The 19,368-nt window shown below is 43.7% G+C and overlaps 1 protein-coding gene across 14 annotated transcripts in view; it reads right to left on the bottom strand.

Annotated features, from left to right (window-relative positions):
• Positions 1–19,368, bottom strand: part of DISP1 (dispatched RND transporter family member 1) — a 183,536-nt gene that overhangs the window by 30,836 nt on the left and 133,332 nt on the right. The window contains exon 1 of one of the 14 annotated variants that reach the window (XM_021064361.1): positions 4,246–4,977. The exons of 12 other annotated variants lie outside the window; for them this stretch is intronic. In XM_021064361.1, the coding sequence (XP_020920020.1) occupies positions 4,246–4,349 (104 nt within the window). In that variant the 5' untranslated portion in view covers positions 4,350–4,977. Of the gene's footprint in view, positions 1–4,245; positions 4,978–19,368 lie in introns of those variants that run through there. One more of the 14 variants, XM_021064362.1, reaches the window with a different exon arrangement.

Genomic DNA, 19,368 nt, shown 5'->3' with positions numbered 1-19,368 from the left:
TCAGTTAAGCAGCCGCGCAGGAGACTGAGGAGAAGTCAGGGTCAAGCGGTTTCTTCACGAGCACAGCCAGCCTTTATGATGAACTTTACAAGGTTCAAATGGCACTGGCTACAAGCCGAATATAGGACAGATGAGCAGGTGCTCTCTCGCACCCACAAGCCTGATCAGAACAGGAAACTGTTGGAACAGTAAGAAAGCCTAAAACAAAGGGTGTCCATGTAATGAAGGCGAGAAAGGGCCAAGAGGCAGAGTGCGTCAATGAACAGCCGGGTCTAGACGGCACAGGTCAAAGCACAGGACGCCATCCTGTACTTTTGGGCCACAACCTCCGCCCTCCGCTGCCACCTCCGATGCATGTCACGAGGTGTGGCTTGTGAACCAAAAATGGGAAGGAGAGCAGGACAGGAAGCCCTTATTTAAGAGCAAACGGCACGTGTTGCTGAGAGTGCTCACTGAGGTGTGGTTTACAGTACGGAAAAAAGTGAGAGGGCCATCTAGTCACAGAAGGATGCTTCAACGCGTGGTGGTCCGCCCATCCGACGGAATACTCTACAGAAGGAACCCACACACGTACACGCACTGATACGGAAAGAGCGCCAAGGCAGAGTGAGAAGTTTTAAAATAATTCATATGGCATTTATGGGAGAAACAGCATATAAAATATGTAAACGTATGTTAAAAATTCAGAAAGGAAGGCGGTGAATCAATAGCCCTGTTTCTGACGGGGGAGGAATCGCAAGCTGTACTTTGCAGTTCTGAATTCTTTATGAGAATATATTCATGAATTCATTGCATAGGTAAAGGCAGTGAAAAGAAGGTCATGAAGGGAAATTGCAAATGCATTCATTCGGGCACATGTAGCTGAAATATTCCACTTGGAAGTTTCTCTCACTGATAAAGAATCTGGGGAGGAAGGACACCCAGTTAACTGCAAAGCAGATGACGAGAGGGGACACTATACCCAGATCCTGCATTTTCAAAGAACTTAAAGCATATTTAGTGCAAATTCTACAGTTAATTTTGTTCCATTCAAGTAGCTACTGCTCAGTTGCAAGGACACCACGTCATTCCATCTTCACTGAAATCACCTGGGTATCTTATTTTAAAAAAAGACTTCCAGGGTCCTCCCCGGGCATCTGGTTCAGTAGGTCTTGGAATAGAGCCCACACAGTCAAAAGCTTGAACCACGGCTTGGCACAATTTGCCAGGAAAATATGACTTTCAGACAAGAAACAATGCGAGAACAATACAAGAAAATAATCAGGACAACGTTTAGTACAAAGTACTAGTGAATGGGCGACAGAGAAATAACATCAGAACAGAGTGGTCCAAAGGGGAGCCCCCGAACTTGACACGAGGAGTAGAGTGTGAACGAGGTCTTGAAGGACACACAGATTTCAGACAGATAAACAGGTGGCAGAGGGACAGGAAACAAACATCGTGCCAAGAGCTACACTAGATGCCTTCCCACGGCAGTGAGTGATGTCGACAGGACCCGGGGATAGCGCGGGAGCAGGAAGGGGTGACGTGGGCAAGAGAAAGAGGAAGCCGCTAATGTTTCTCTCTCTTGTTCTGTCTTTTTAGGGCTGCAGCCAGGGCATATGGAGGTTCCCAGGCTAGGAGTCAAATCAGAGCTGCAGCTGCCGGCTTCCACCACAGTCACAGCAATGCCAGAGCCGAGCTTTGTCTGTGACCCACACCACAGCTCACGGCAACGCTGGATCCTGAATCCACTGAGCGAGGCCAGGGATCAAACCCACATCCTCATGGTTCCTAGTCAGATTCCTTTCCCTGAGGTACGACGGAATGCCTAAGGTTTCTGAGTAGGAATGGATATGATGAAAACACTGTTGTAGGATGAATGATCAGGTGGCAAGGTGCAGGAAACACTAAAGATAAGATTAGGAGTTCCCGTCGTGGCTCAGTGGTTAACGAATCCGACTAGGAACCATGAGGTTGCGGGTTCGATCCCTGGCCTCGCTCAGAGGGTTAAGGATCTGGCGTTGCCGTGAGCTGCGGTGTAGGTGCAGACGCGGCTCGGATCTAGTGTTGCTGTGGCTGTGGTGTAGGCCGGCAGCTACAGCTCCGATTGGACCCCTAGCCTGGGAACCTCCATATGCCGTGGGAGTGGCCCTAGAAAAGACTAAAAAAGCAAAAAAAAAAAAAAAAAAAAGAATGAATAAATAAATAAATAAATAAAGATCAGCTCAGGCTGGGAGCCAGCATGGTGTTCTAGGCATACAGTGCTGAGAGGAAAAGAAATGGCAAAGACTTGCATCTTCTTTTAATGAGGCACGAAGCCTCTGAGAATCTTACACACGGGTGAATCACAATTATGGTATCTACTGTCAGACATATATATTATTATATATCACATACCATATAATATTATCCATTACTTATATATAATTAATACATTATACATTACAATTATATATTTATTATATAAATAGAATTAAGTGTGCAAATATAAAATACATAATTAATATACTAGATATAATATTAAAATAAATATATATATATTACAAGACAAAATTCTGGTGCACTTTTGGATCAACCAAGGATTATATAGTCTATGTATAACACACGTCCACACTCTTGGTTATTTAATATTTATATATACTGATGTGCTCTAAGTACAATTAGAAATGCCTAAAACTACATTTCACTTATATTTAGATAGTGAATTTAAAATAGTAGCAGTGCCTACTAAAATGAAGTTACTGATAATGTGAATTACAACACAAAGAGCTTGTCCAGAAGGCCAGTCTGGACGTTGAGGACATAGTTTTATAAGTACCTCTGGGGGGCTTATCAGTTTATTCCACTACTTTCATTAAGGTAAGAAAGACACACAAGGGAGTTCCTGTCGTGGCGCAGTAGTTAAAGAATCCGACTAGCAACCGTGAGGTGGTAGATTCATTCCACCACCATTGCTCAGTGGGTGAAGGATCCAGTGTCGCCGTGAGCTGTGGCGTAGGTTGTAGACGTGCTTCGGACCCCGAGTTGCTGTGGCTGTGGTGTAGGCCAGTGGCTACGGCTCCGATTCGACCGCTAGCCTGGGAACCTCCATATGCCTCGGGTGTGGCTCTAAAAAGACAAAAAGACAAAAAAAAAAAAAAAAAAAGAAAGAAAGAAAAGAAAAGAAAGACACACAAATATTTCCCTACTTTCACAATTTTATGGGTCTTATTTGTAAAAAGTAAAATTGTTTTGCATTTTCATTACAAAGTATACAAATTACAGAAATAAGAGTTTGTATGTTAATTAAAACCAGTGAAGGGCTATTTGCATTTCTGAAAGTAAGTTATCTCTTTTATTAGTAGCATGAGGCCTTCATCAATTAGAATAGGAATCAAAAGCAGAAACATGATCATAATTGACAAATGTGTCGATTATTTTCTCTAACACTGCTGAGAAACAACACTGGTTTTCAATTTCTAGTATAACATGTCTACATTTTGTTCAATGTAATAATTTTTATTTGAGCTCCATATTATAGGATCATTCATCTTAAAATTCATTTCCCACATATTTTGGATTATTTTGGCCCCCCACAAAATTACTCAGTACCATACACGTTTGAATTTGGAAGGTTAAAAGTCACACCTGCTATCAAAAAACTTTGGGGATGAGGAAGTTTAAAAAAAAAAAAATCCACTGTATCAAAATGAATTCCAACAGGGTAACCAATACTTTGCAGCTGTTGAGAGATCTTCATTTTACTGGCCAGGAGGCCAGATTATTCCCTCAACTTCTATAGACATTCTTGAGTTACACTTTTAAGAACAACAACAACAGATACTGAAATTGATTTTTCTTCCTCAACTAAATTTTCTCATATTTATCCCTTACCTTAAAAGTTAAACTTCTGAAACTCAACTGTCAAAAGCATTACTTAAAAAAGATCACAGCAAAACTCGAACACAGCTTTTATAAAAATAATACTGAGAGAAAAGAGTTTTCTTCTTCAAGTTCCGAGGTGAAAAAAAATATATATATCAACTATGCTTAAAAGAACCAGACTGAGAACAAATGAGAATTTTCTGAAGTCAAATGAGGAAAACCCTGATGTGTTGGGCTGTGTGTTGTCAGGCGGCGGTGAGGTCCCTGTTCACAGCCCAGTGCTGGGGCAACAGGCTAAAACTTCAAGTTCCCTGGATTCAGTTCATAACGGCATAGATTCTGTTTGCAACGCCCAAACCCCTCGTATCCAACACCACGAAACCAGGCTGAGGAACTTACTCTGAGGAGAATGTATTAAAAAGACCACCACGAGGAGTAAGAAGACTTATCATTAATGGGGGATTAATCTCGGATGCTAACCTCTCTGGCTTCGCTTTCCCCATCGAGGCTTACACAACTGCGAAGGTCCTTTCCTGCTGTGAAATTCTACGGCATTCACCTAAGGAATTTCAGAGAACCCAAGGCATCGCCTAAGTATTTCAACACTCCGCCCTGGCAAAAGCTGGAAGCCAGGTTCCTGTCGTTAAATCCCAAGCTGAAATACTTCATATGAATAATCTGTAACACACACACACACACACCCACACCCACTCAGGTAGGTAAGAGGCAGTGCTTTTAAACGCTTTGAAAAAGAATGCTGGCTCTTTATGTGACAAGCTGGAGAGACTGGCTTTTTAAATGGCTGGATGAATGTGAATGAAACACAGGACTAGATAGGCCGATGGGGCATGAAGAGGGATGAGCTGTGACGGTGGTGACACACCTGTGCTAGCAGGTGTCCAAGGAGAAACCATGCCAGGTTATCAAAGACACTGGTAAGGAGTGGCCAGGAGTCCTCGAGGTCACCAACCTAATGGCTTTTACCCAAAGAGCAAACAGGAAAGAGTGCATGAGTTAAATGAGATGCTTTGAAGAGATAGATTTTCTGGGGTTTTTTTTGGGGGGGGGGCTGCATCTGCAGCATGTGGAAGTTGGCTAGGGGTTGAATCAGGGCTGCCGCTGCTGGCCTACGCCAGATCTGAGCCATGTTTGTGACCTATGCCGTGCTTGCGGCACCGCCGGATTCTTAACCCACTGAGTGAGGACGGGGTTGGAACCTGCATCCTCATGAATACTACTCAGGTTCTTGGCCCGCTGAGCCAGAATGGGAACGCCTAGATTTTTGGTTTTAATGTTAGTTTTGTTTTCTGATTATATAACTGACACACACTTTTTTAAGTCTGAAAAGAGCCAAAAATTATAAAGAAAAAAAAAATCAGCCAGCCCATATTCTTACTAAACAGGCTTAACTCTGTAATTCTTCTTTATCTATTTTTTTTCAGGATTTTTTCCTTTTTGCCTAAATATATGCCTTAACTATGCGCCCAGTCAGGACCATACTGGAAGCTTAAAGTGTTATCACTTCTGATTATGAGTTTTTTCCACGAAATTAAAACCTTCTGAAAACATGATTTTTAATAGCTGCATAATGTTCCATTATATTTCCACATTTAACATATGTACACAATATAACCATATTAATATATAACTTTGTCTCTTTTGCTTATATGTATCTGTCCCATTTATAAGAGCCCTGTGTTAAAGCCCTGAAACATCAAAATTTTCCTGGTTTCTGATATTTTCAACATGATTTTTTGACGTGTGTTTTAGATTTTTCAATAGCTGCAATTTTCCTTTGTAATTTTGATGACTACTTTTACAGTTAAAGAGTTATCCTTGATCCAAATGTCAGTTTTCCCTATTCCACTTACTACTAATCTAGGCACCAGCCCAATTTACTTTGTGATACTTCATTTATTAGTTTCTGTAAGGCCTCACTTTAAGGGGGAAAGTAGAATCCAAAAGTTCATTTTTATAAAATACACAGCATTTGCTATTGTGAGCACAACGTGCCAATCGGAGTGCCCCAGGGCAGCTAGGAGGCTGCATGTCCAAGGTCTGGCTGAGCCACCCAAAGCCACCAAAGCCACCCAGAACACGATTTGGTGCCATCTATAATAGCTGGTCCACTTGGTTTAATTATCAATGGGGACTAATGTGGATTCTGAGGTTGCCCAGGCCTTCCAGGACTCTAACCTCTCAGTTAGCTGGTGCCCGTTCTGGGAGACAGATCTGGAGACACTGGGCTGAGAGAGTGATGGAGCTATGGAGACGCACCTGTCTCCCCACTTCCTGAAAGGGAGCTGCCTTGTGAGCAGCAGATCAGAATTTGAGCCTGGCCCGTCTGAGCATGGGGTTAGGTGGACGTCAGGAGCCCACTGAGTTATTGAGGAGTTTGACCGTATTTAAGTTTAATACAGACTGTGGTCTGTTTCATCTGTCCTAGTGGATCCATTGATCCAATTCTTTTTTTTTTCTTTTTAGAGCCACACCCAGGGCATATGGATGGAAGTCCCCGAGCTAGGGTTTGAATCAGAGCGGCAGCTGCTGGCCTACACCAAGGCGTAGCAATGCGGGATCTAGCCACCTGCAACCTACACCACAGCTCAAGGCAATGCTGGATCCTTAGCCCACCGATCGAGGCCAGAGATCAAACCCCTCCTCCTCATGGATACTAGTCAGGTTCGTTACTGCCGAGCTGTGACGGGAACTCCCATCGATCCAATTCTTTTCACATTGTTTTAGTTACTTTGGCTTCAAGGTAGGCAAGTCCCAGGACAAAATACATTTAGGAAACCCTAATTCCCTTGAAAGAACTAATACATTTACAGTGTTATTCTTGCATTTGTAACTGAAAACAACTTGAGTTAGTGAAAGATCAAAAGAGATTATTAAATGGGTCCCCAACCAAACACAAGAACTTTAATTCACTGATGACATACACCTGCCACATTACACTCTAGAAAAAAGACCCTAAAGGAAATTTCAAACATTTCTCAGCTCCTTGAGAACAACTGCATAACAAGACAACTCCAAGAACCTCCAGGGCAGTGTGTTAGCATGTTTCCCATATACTTTCCGGGACACAGATACTTCTCGCAAAGGAAACTCACAGTCAATTCTAAGTCAACTGAGCACCGTAAGATTTCCCAGAACCTGACTTAGGTCACAGACTGAAGTCTTTTGGAGGAAAAAGCTTACGCATGTAGAATCCCAGGGCTTTCTCTCGTCATAAATGTTAAAAACACCCTTTCTTTTCCTACTTCCTGGCCCTAAATTTGGCTCTTCCATATGGAAAACTTAATCTTTTTATGATCTTGGCTCACTTCCATCACCAAGTCTTTGGCAAAGGCTGGGAAAGATGTGTCCCTACGTTCCCCGAGGGAGGCTCGGCAGAAGGACAGCCTTTCGTTTTCTCAGCACTATTAAATCATTCATTCTGTTGTCTCTTCTCCACCCTAAAAATTCCAATACACCAAGCACTTGCGAGCAGTAAAAAGGAAAAATACAATTTCCACCCTCAAGTACCAAAATAGGGAGATAAGAGGCGGACAGAAAACGCGAGTGGGAAAGCAAACAAGGCACCGTGCAAGCGAGAACGCAGAACCCGCCTCAGATGCCAAAACGAAAATGCAGCTTAACTTTGCTATATTCAGATCAAGGCAAAAAATATATACTTTTTTTTTTTTTCCTTTTTACGGCTGCACCTGCGGCATATGGAAGTTTCCCGGCTAGAGGTCAAATCAGAGCTGCAGCTGCTGGCCTACACCACAGCCAAGGCAACACGGGATCTGAGCTACATCTGTAACCTATGCTACAGTTTGCAGCAACACCAGATCCTTAACCCACTAAGCCAAGCCAGGGATGGAACCCGAATCCTCAGAGAGACCACGCTGGGTCCTTAACCCACTGAGCCACAATGGGAACTCCCTACATCTTTAAACACCAAGGTGGTAGCTCAGAGTAGAGCTTAGTTTATTAGGGGTGAGTATGTTAGCCCTTGAGCTTTCCTCCTGCCTCCGCCCGCCCTCCCACTGCATCGTCAGGAATATAAACATCAGGAGAATATGGTCCCTGCCTTCCAAGGGTATATGGATGAACAAGAAAGAATATTTGAAAATTAAAGCCATTTGCAGCAATATGGATGGAACTAGAGATTCTCATACTAAGTGAAGTCAGAAAGAAAAAGACAAATACCATATGATATCACTTACATGTGGAATCTAAAATATAGCACAAATGAACCTATCTACAGAACAGAAACAAACTCACATACATAGAGAACAGACTTGTGGTTGCCAAGGAGGAAGGGGAGGGAGTGGGATGGACAGGGATTTGGAGATTAGTGGATGCAAACTATTGTATTTAGAGTGGATAAGCAGTGAGAGCCTACTGTATAGCACAGGGAACTATATTCAATCACTTGTGATGGAACATGATGGAGGATAATGTAAAAAAAAAAAAGAAAAAATATATAAAACTGGGTCACTTTGCTGTACAGCAGAAATTGACAGAACACTGCAAATCAACTATAACAAAAACATTAAAGACATAAAATTAAAGGGGAGAGATTCTTAAATCCCTCATTCTTTTAAGCCATGCCTATTTCATCAACTCCTCAGTGACATGCACAGAGTTTAAGTGCTCAGCTTGATGGATTCTACGTCTATATAACCACCACTCGGATCAAGATAAACGAGATTTCCCAGAAACCCAAAAGGCTCACGTGTGCCCCTTCCAATGGATAATCATAATCAGAAGTAACCAACATTCAGGGTCTTAGCACCAGAGATTCGTTTTGCCTAAAGGATCATCCTTTTAAAGTGAGCCAAAGATAAAAGTTTAAGTAGAACCTTAAGCAGTTAAAATTCAGGTTAGCTCGAGTTTAGGGAAATACATAAAAATGAGGTCCTAGTTAACATTTTAATCAGGCAACTCCTAGATGAGTCTACTCTCTGGAAGTTTTAGAAACACCTGTCCAAATGACTTAGAAGGCAGAGAGCTTAGATTACCTATAAAAGGCATCAGGACTCCGTTGATCCACAGCCAAACTAGTCCTGGTGTTGTTATCCGTCATTATGCTTCTTTGGGAATAGACTATTTTTTAAAAAGTCCATATTGTTCTGCTCCCTTACCTTTTAGTTTCTTCCAAAGTCCAAGATCTTTCCCATCTAGCACAGTAAGTGGCTCTGCTTACTTACAGGTGCACTGCTTCAGCTGTGGGGTTACAAAGTACTCTTCCTTTCTGCTTTGTTTGGTAGGTTACGTAAATAAAGACGCCCTGCATGCTATTGTGAGTCTGGGGTAACCTCCACTCCAGTGAGAAATGCACACAGGAAAGAGGGGTCTGAAACTTTTAACAATTGAGAGGGGGTAAGAAAAAAAAAATGAGCACCGTTATGATGGAGAAGGTGGTCATGGGAAGGGTGGACCAGGGGCTGGTCGACAGTGAGAGGCCAGAAATGGTCACAGCACCTTGGGTTAGACGGAAAGGAGCAGGGTCATGAAAAGCACAGACCCACGGGTTGCAGAAATGAGGACCGCTAAGAAGGGGAGGTCGGAGTTCCCGTCGTGGCGCAGTGGTCAACGAATCCCACTAGGAACCATGAGGTGGGTTAAGGATCCGGCGTTGCCGTGAGCTGTGGTGTAGGTTGCAGACGCGGCTCGGATCCCGAGTTGCTGTGGCTCTGGTGTAGGCCGGCGGCGACAGCTCCGATTCAACCCCCAGCCTGGGAACCTCTACATGCAGTGGGAGCAGCAGCCCAAGAAATGGCAAAAAGAAAAAAAAAAAAAAAAAAAAAAAAAGAAGGGGAGGTCGACAGGGATTATATGCTACTGAACGAAGGGGAAGAAGCAACGCGTTCATCAAAGAGGTTGCTGAGGCCAGCATCACCAGGAAAGGCGCGAGGGTAAAAAGGTGACCGGAAGGAAGGAGAGGGGTCATACAAAGTAAAATCATGAAGTCCACTCACTCATTAAAAAGAGTAAGAGTCAGCATTTACAGAACTTCACTATGTGTCAGACACTAAGCACCTGACCCATATTCAAACATGTTTTAACTCTTCCAACAATCCTAGCTGTTCAGCAGACACTGGGACAACTTATAAATCAACTGTAATAAACAACAAACGAAAACAAAACAGGAGTTCCCATCGTGGTGCAGCGGAAACAAATCCAACTAGGAACCATGAGGTGGTGGGTTCGATCCCAGGCCTCGCTCAGTGGGTTAAGGATCCGGCGTTGCTGTGGCTGTGGTGTAGGCCGGCGGCTGCAGCTCCAGATTGGACCCCTAGCCCGGGAACCTCCATATCCCGCGGGTGCGGCCCTAAAAAGGACAAAAAGACACACACACACACACAAATCCTATGTGGTACGAATAGATTTTATAGAGGAGGACCTGAGGTGCCAAAAGATTCCTATTCTGCCCAACCTCACACAGCTAATGAGCGTTAGAGGCAGTTGTCAAAGCCAGGTAACCACCTGCAGAGACAGCCTCCAGGCTGCACTCCTGCCAACGTTTCCGTTGGTTTCGAACTTCAGTGGGTGATTTGGCCCACGATGGGGGTTGAGAGAATACAGACGGTGTGAATAAGCTAGAGACAGAGGAGCACCCGGAAAAGCGGCTGTAGGAAGCGTGTTTAAGAGTTTGCACTGAGCACCGAGTTAGGCCAGGCTGCTCCAAGTCACCATAAGGAAGGTCCCCCCTTCCCCACTTCTTACAGCAAGAACTGTTGAGTAGCAAAAGCATTCCAAGCCCCGAAGACGACAGCATATGGAGTGTGATATTCAGACGAAAGAATTCAACTTAGACACAAAGGAAATGTTACAGCTAACACAGGGAAAATCTGTTTATCACTGCCAGCGGGTCCAAGAACCCACTGGGTGTCCCCACTGGTGTGTAAGGACAATTCGGACAGGGTGCAAAGAGACTGGAGAGATCGGGTCGGGCTTTTCCTCGGGGCCCATGCGAGGCAGCACTGCGAATGTGGCCTGTGATCTGAGAGGGACGAGGACAGCCTGGGGCAAGTCCCCTGTGCTTCTCATGATGATTTCTGTGATCTGTGCCATCTCAGCTCTGCGGTTTGGAGAATGAATGTGCACAAATGCTTACTACACAGCAAGCACCCAGTAACTGTCTCTTGGGCTATTGCTAGAGCCAAAAAAGAAAACTTAGCCAAAAAAAAAAAAAAAAAAAATGTATTCTCATATATTTGAGCAGCACAGAGAGTGACTAAGAGGAAAGGCTTCACAACCAGACCGACCAGGACTCAAGTCCCAGCTGTGCTGCTATTGTTAACCATTTAATTACTATTTTGGGCACTATTTAATTTTCTCAAACCATAGTTTCTTTATCTATAAGACGAAAATGACAATAAGAGCTCTGAATTCCTTGGGCTGATTCAGGATTAAATCAGAGAGTGCAGGTAAAATATAGCACAATGTCTGATATACAGTAAGGGCTCAATAAAATCATTAATATTGTTCATTATAAACTTAATTGAGACCTTATGCCATTAAAGTCCATTTTTTTTCATCAAATACAGGGACAATGCATGACCAAGTTCTGCTTCCCAATTTTACAAAATTATTTAATCTCAGAGACTATAATTCATTATTTATGAATATTTTAGAATATTTTGCCTTTTAGGGTCACACCTTCCCAGGCTAGGGGGGTTGAATGGGAGCTGTAGCTGCCGGCCTACACCACAGCCACAGCAACGCCAGATCCAGGCCACATCTGTGATCTACACCACAGCTATATGGCAACGCTGGATCCTTAACCCACTGAGCAAGGCCAGGGATTGAACCCACATCCTCAGGGATACTAGTTGGGTTCGTTAACCACTGAGCCATAATGGGAACTCCTAAATCATGATTTTTTTTTTTTTTTTGGCTTTTTGCTGTTTCTTTGGGCCGCTCCCGCGGCATATGGAGGTTCCCAGGCTAGGGGTCAAATCGGAGCTGTAGCCACCGGCCTACGCCAGAGCCACGGCAACGCAGGATCGTTAACCCACTGAGCAAGGGCAGGGACTGAACCCGCAACCTCATGGTTCCTAGTCGGATTCGTTAATCACTGCGCCACGACGGGAACTCCCTAAATCATGATTTTTTTAAACAGGATGTCTAAGATTAGTTATTTTAACTAAGGGAGGAGGACATTTAATTTCTATACTTCTCGATATTAAAATCATGCTTAAACCTATGTTGAATTTATCTTTCAAGATATATGTAGGCCCCTGCTTATGGCCACTCCTACCTTCCATAATGAAGGTCTATAATTGAAATATAAAACTCTACGTTCTCTTTATAACTGACAGGAAGATGCTAGTCTAAGGCAGAAAAGGGACGAAACGTCTATGGATCACAGGCAATATTACCACTGAATTCCCTTTCTTGTGTTTTACTTCTACCTACTTCATCTCTTAAGCAATCAGTGGCTACTGGTTAGCTGAGAACAACTCACGTCCGATTTGGCTGTTAACGAATTTACAAATTTCCCCCAGAGACATTAAGAATATTGTAGCGATGTCATAAAAGACGGCTATGAACAATGATAAAAATATGCATTTTGCACATATTTATAAACCCCCACGCCAACTTCACCCAACTTGCTGGCAAAAGAAAACTATCTGACATTTGAGGACGTCCAGCTGGTGGGGATGCTGAAAGGCAAAACTGCACACTCATCGGATCTGCTAACCGTTACTTCAGTTAGTAACTGAGCCTGGCAGCCCATGAAGGCACTTCTATGCGACATTCCATAAGAAAAAGATGCTTTGTGCAGAATGTACAATGTTCCCCGTCTGTCCCACTCAGGCTCAAAATCCCATAAAGCTGGAAGAAATCAGACTTTCATGTAACAGCTTGAGTTCCAGTTTAAGTTAAAAAGAAAATTTTCTCTTATTAGGAGAGCCTGGTCCTAAGTAGCAAGTAAGAAATTAGGCTTTTTTTTTTTTTTTTTTTTTTTTTTGCCCCAGTTATTGCAGTAAACAAGAAAGGCGCCCCTGTTATACAAACTGGGTGAGAATGGGGAGGGGCATTATTTTCTCTTTTATAATTAATCGACTATTTGTCCTCCAGAAGAGAGGAGTTTCCAGGCCTGGCAGATCAGTAGTCAAGGGGCAGCTATGCTGCTGCTGATGAAAGCTGAAGGCAGCGGGCGGGTGCTGGGAAATTCATTTTCAAATATATCTTGTCTCTGCCGCTCATAAGGGAGGGGCAGCACTGGAGGTCAGAATGCCCCAGGGTTCTGATCCAGTGCAAAAAACGCCCTCAAAGAAGAATCTAAGAATGGTAGAAAGAGAGAGAGAGGGAGGGAGGGAGAGAGGAAGGAAGAAAGAAAGAAAGACAAAGGAAGGAAGGAAGGGTTTAAAGCAATTAGCATCCTGAAAAAGACAATGCGTTAATCAAAAATATTTTTAAGTGGTTGAAAAGTAGCTCTGCTTAAAAGAAAGCATTCTTCCTCAGCCCATGACGTTAAAGTTAAATTTGCATGCTTTAGCTGGAGGGCATAAAGCAAACGGGCCCCATGTGTTCCATTTTCAAGCTATACTAACTTACAAAGCACTTGTCCTTAAACACAGGCCTTTCCATGCCAGACTGTTGCTGCGAGTCCTGCACAAAACATGCTAAATGAGGGTATAGTATACGCTTTCCTTAATAAGATGTGAATAATAATCACTAATAGGAGATCCAAGAAAAGCTCATAAGAAAGCCAGAAAAATCTTATTAAACGTAACTCACTTAAGAGGTTGGAATGCTGGAATGAAGTGTAAAATCCTCAAGCCAAAATACTCACCAGACACTAATGCTGCTCACTTAGAATTCTGAGCTTTGGGAGACGGAGGTCAGGGGTAAGGAGGTTAAAGAAAAGTAATACATTTGGGAGCTCACCGTCAAGTTTAAGTCTGCGTGAGGGGAGCCCTTTCAACAACAAAATTATATGTAAATAGACGTCTCCCGGGGACTGCTGTACAAGGAAGTGGTTTTAGTTTCTGGTAGCCAAGGTGGCCAGCCCATGGCTGATCCCTAAAAAACCAAGTCCTAAAACACTCAGTGTTGGCCGGGACCTAAAGATGATCAGAATCTAGTTTTTGATTACATATAAGTGGAAATGAAGATAAAGTGCTGAATCAGATTTCTGTTTAAACTTCTAAAGTGTGTGTGTGTGGGGGGGGGGAATCTGTTACAATAATCTTATTTATTGAGCTCTGTCACCTTGTTCCCAACCAAGGCTGGAAGATCCCTCCTCCCTAAACTACGCTTCCTTCCCCCATAAAACACACTCCATCCCTTTAAACGGACTTTCAACGTCAGGTCAGAGGGTTGGGGGAAACCGTGGAAGGTTTTTGAGCAGAGGAGGGACATAATGAAAGCAGTGTTTTTAGGAGGGGAGGGGGGCAGGGCCAGGCGACCACAGAGGCACACAGAGGGTCTGAAGGACTGAATGTGTTACCTGTCCCTCTTGGCTTCTCACCAGACACACAGAAGCGTGTTTAGAAAACGGTAAATCGCTCATATTCCTGCAGAAAGCATCATGCTTGAATCTCAAACTATTTGATAGCTATCGGCGTCCTTCCTGTACCATTCAAATGGGAGAAGAAATTGGGTAATGAAACCAACAGCACAGCAAATTCACATCGAGCTAAGGAATCAAATCTGGCCCTGGACTCTCTTGTTTTATTCTTTCTAAGTCAGAAAATATACAGGGACAAAGAAAAGCGCCAACGCCTCTTCGGGAATATATGTTTTATCCATCAGGTTTATGCTCTGCTGACTGCTGACAAAGCCACTTATTCTAGATTTGCAAATATCCAGGAGGTGGCCAGAGCTGAGCAAACAGAAAGGTTATTCTGGGCTGCCTCTCCCCAGCGCAGTCTCCTGGCTGATCCCTGTCTTTCTCCAAAGGGCTCCAGCATCATGTACGAAAGCAGCTGGAGCTGAGGGAGTGGACTAGGTCTCTGCCTTGCCTTTCTCACACCTTCGTGAATACGGCCATAATTTTCCTGAAAGTTAGAAACCAATGCATGGGGAGCTGGAGGCGTTAAAGGACAAGAGGAGCTATTCCCCCCAAAAGGACTCAAACAACAACTAATCAAACAGGGTTATTAAGGGAACAAAGCCTTCTCAAGCTTCTCCCACTGTCTGGGAAAACATCTTACTCCAGGGGAACAATGTGCCTGATTTTCATTATCCAAATAAAACATCCTCAAATCGAGCTCTGCCTGAGAGGGAATTTACTGATGTTCAATGAATTATTCATGAAGTTCAACAATTTCTGAGTCTCTCCTAAATCCCAGGCGCCTTGGTAGGCCCTGAAGATACACAAAGGCTGCTCAGAGTAAGAGGGTCAACAAGCAAGCCTGGGGAACTACAGATGAATCAAAGGCGTCAGAACTACGCAGCTACTGGATGGGAAGTACCTGGACCCTTCCTAAGCGCTTTAGGCTGATTCCACAGCTGGACCGCTGTCTGGGGAGGGCGGTCTTTTTGGATGAACTCCAGTGCACTGTTCTCCAAAGGTCGAGTCAGACAACCTTTCTGCCTCCTCTGGGCCTTCTCCAGACAAAGGATGCTGCTCACCACGCGGCCTCCTGCTGAAGCCGCCCCGGCCTGTCCTCCAGGCCTCCTCCCGTGTGTCAGGCAGTGGGTCCCTCACCCATCGTGAAAGAGCCTACTCATCTCCCATGAGCTTCTCTAACCCTCCCGCGTGGGAGTCCGTTTCCCCCGTTGGGACTCAGATGACCCGCTCAACTCTGGTTCTGGTCCTTGGAGAACTGTGGTTGTCATCTCTCTCCTATGAGATCATAGCCTGCTTGATGGCAGTGACCCACCTCTGTGAGGTTTTTAAAAAGCTTAAGTTTTGTCAATTTTTCACAATTAAAAAAAAAAAAAAAAAAAAGGTGTCCTGAGAATGGAGGGGGGCAGGGGGGTGCGTGACATTCACTCAACAAATCCTTGGGTTTCAGATCTGCCCCCAGGCACGAGGCTGTATTGCAGACTTCAAATCACCAAGCAGTTGACTCTCTGGCTTGTGTCTTTTAAAAAAGATTTAATCATGTAGAGTCAATTTTGCTGAAAAGAACACATAGTACAGCAATGAAAGTTCTATAAATTCTTTTAAATTACACCTAACAATCCACGGAAGTCTGGAAAGAAGGTGCAGTGGTACCACTGGGGTTTTTTTTCCTGGAATTAGAGAAGTAACTGATCTATAACAGGGTCTTTTAAGTTTTGCTGCCGGCCAAATATTTGACGTTTTTCAGCCTTTTTTTTTTTTTTTAAACGAGAAAGAAAAATTGGAACCATTCCTTTTTTTCTTCGCTCTCCAGGATCTGCTAAACAAGTAGGAATACTAGAGAAAGGGGTAATTAATGAATATATTTGCTTCATTCCAAACTGTTCTATTAATTAATTTTATGAAATAAAGAGGGTATTATTTCCTGACATTTATTATTAAAGTAAAAGACGACCAAGGCTCATATTCTGAAATGTGTTACAGACTGTGCAGTGCATTCCTTGAGGCACAGCGCACTCTAAAATCGGTTCATTTATAGTATAAAAAACGCCCTAAAAGAAGTCCTACTAATAAAATAAGGCTTCACTCAATCTGACTGCCAAGCTGACTTACTTTGGCAAGCAAGCTTGGAACATTTAAAATTTTACAAACATTATCCTGTTTTAAAAAGTTAATTTTGACTACTTTAAGGAACGTAAAAATAAACCTTGGTTTCAGTGAAATCAAGATTCAATCGTACCAGACTTCGAAAATTAACTGTCTTAATCAGATTATACAATTGGTATAAAAGCTCTGTGTCTTTGGGGCTGGAGAGGCCCAGTTAGTCTCAACTGCCCCCACTTCCTCCTTCAGAAAGCACATCAGTGACCGTCTTTCACTCTTTTCCGCAGGTGGACAGGCTTAAAATTATGCAATTTAGAAATAAGAATGAAAAGCAATACAGCATGTATTTATTTCCACCAGGATTCAGTAAGAGCTTGATTTCTGAACTAATATTAACAGAATTAAGTACATGGCAGCAAAGAACAACAAGGAAGACTGAAGAGAAAGAAATGAAAGGAACAAAAGTGCTTCGAAGGAGAAGAGCAAGGAGACTCATACTTGGCTCCAGCAGACTGTGCTACATGAAAACAACATAGCCCAGTCTTCTCCTTTGTCCATGGATAGAAACGAAGGCTGAGGAGGAGTTCCCGTCATGATGCAGCGGAAATGAACCCGACTAGGAACCACGAGGTTGTGGGTTCGACCCCTGGCCTCCCTCAGTGGGTGAAGGATCCAGCCTTTCCGTGAGCCATGGAGTAGATCACAGATGCAGCTCGGATCTGGCGTTGCTGTGGCTGTGGTGTAGGCTGGTGGCTGCAGCTCCGATTAGACCCCTAGCCTGGGAACTTCCATATGACGCGGGAGCGGCCCTAAAAAGACAAAAAGAAAAAAAAAAAAAAAGAAAAAGAAAAGGAAAGAAACTAAGGCTGAGAGAGATGCAATATTATCCCAACCACCAAGCTGTCCAGTGGCAGAGCCAGGATTCAGACCCTCTGTGCCCTGCCTGCCTCTCCGTGGGCGGCGTGCAAGGAGGACCGGCTCTAATGCAGCGCGATGACTCCTCTGGGGCCAAGGCCTTCCCAAAAAACTTTGCTGGGACATTTGTATTTTAGATCTACTTACAAAAAGCCCAGGCAGCCATAAACTCAATAGATGGATACTTCTGCCTTTGGATGGATCGGCAGTCGTTTTTTTAAAAATTAATTAATTAATCTTTTTGTTTTTTTGGGCCGCACCCATGGCATATGGAGGTTCCCAGGCCAGGGGTCGAATCAGAGCTACAGCCTCCACCACAGCCACAGCAACCTAACCCACTGTGCGAGGCCAGGGATCCAACCTGCATCCTCATGAATACTACTCAGGTTCGTTTCGTCTGAGCCACGACAGGCACTCCTGCAGCAGTTTCTGCAAGCTGTAACTGTGGTCTCTGGAAAATGCTGAAGCAATTGCCTACCTCCTACAATTTTTTTATAATCTAGGGCTTTAGTCCTTCAGATTTTTGAAGAAAAGGGATTTTTATTTTTTGCCATTTCTTTGTTATATTTTAAACAAAATACAGTCATACTCCAATGAATGAGAATTATGTTGACCAAGAAGGGTATTTACTGTCAAACACTCCTGTTTTCTCTCTATCATACTTGCTCCGTTTGCTGCCACAGAGGTCAAAAGGGATCTTAGCTGCTTTAATGGAGCTAAGAAAGATAGTTCTGCCCAGTTTCTGAACTGTTGGAAGCGTTCTGTATCTCTGCTGTCCACTGTGGTACCACTTGTCACAGGTGCCTGCTGAGCATGTGAAGCGTGCCTTGTGTGGCTGAAGAATGGAGTTTTTAAAATTTTACTGGACCCTGCTGCTCAACACAGGCCTTAAAGAACGAAGCTTAACCTTTCCTGCCTGCCAAAGACACTTGCCTCGTAGTCCTGGCCAGCTTACAATTTACAGCAAATGTACCTAAAGACAAATGATTATTTAGCTCTTAGTAACCCTCCAACGGTAAGAGAGGAAACGGAATTTAAAATAAGACATAGTCTGGTTCTCTTTTTGTATTAATATATAAACCTGGCTTGTGCCCCTGCAAAAGCGCTGTGCTCCAAAGAACACAGCAGCTCTGCAGGCGATATTTGCTGATCAGAGAGGGCTTGCTACCTCAGGCCGAAACCCAAGGAGCGGGCCCAATCCACATCACCGCTCCATCTTTCCAGCCGGGGACCACGCTTGCAGTTTTTACCTCTGTCTCCAGGATGTAACACTTAGTAAGTATTCATGAAATGCTTTCTAAGTAAGTGAGTCGCTAACCTCAAAGTTCCCCATTCATTGCTCCAGCATCTTAGAAAAGCCATTTGGGTTGAGTCTGGTGATTCGGGCAAACCAGAGACTCTGGGATCTGAAGCAATGCCAAGGTTCATGCCACACGGCTGATGAAGTGTCCAGAGTGATTTCGGGTTCAAATTTCCTAGCGAACTAAAATAACACCATCGCCAGGGCTCAGGGAAGCGGAGGGTGCATTACGGCAGCCCAGGTGCAGCCAAGTAAGACCCTTCAGAAAACGATGCTCTCAGGCCTATCACTGACCACTGAACATACACAAAGGAACACGGTTTCAAGTGGGAGGTTCCATCTCTTTTAACATAATACACAAATTCTCATTTTCCACTCTTTAGGAAAAAGAGTTCCCTTCATGGAAAGTAACTAGTGTCCTAAGGGGAAACCAAAAGAAAACCTCTGAGAAACGTAAGTCCTAAATTGGAAAACTCACAAAGAACCCAAGGAGAAAGGAAATACAGGTTACAAAAATTATATAGTCAGAATGTACGGGGAGGCAGGGACAATGTTATTTAAGCTCCAGGGGCTGAGCTCCTGCTGGGGTGCCATGGTCCCCTCCATGCCAAGTCTTCTTAACCCAGCATAGCTCTGATCTCTCCAGGGTGGAACATTTAAAGGGACCATCTGTCTACAAAATCAC

The sequence above is a fragment of the Sus scrofa genome, chromosome 10 (assembly GCF_000003025.6).
Source record: "Sus scrofa isolate TJ Tabasco breed Duroc chromosome 10, Sscrofa11.1, whole genome shotgun sequence".
Lineage (NCBI taxonomy): Eukaryota > Metazoa > Chordata > Mammalia > Artiodactyla > Suidae > Sus > Sus scrofa.
This window is presented reverse-complemented; position numbering and strand designations above follow the sequence as displayed.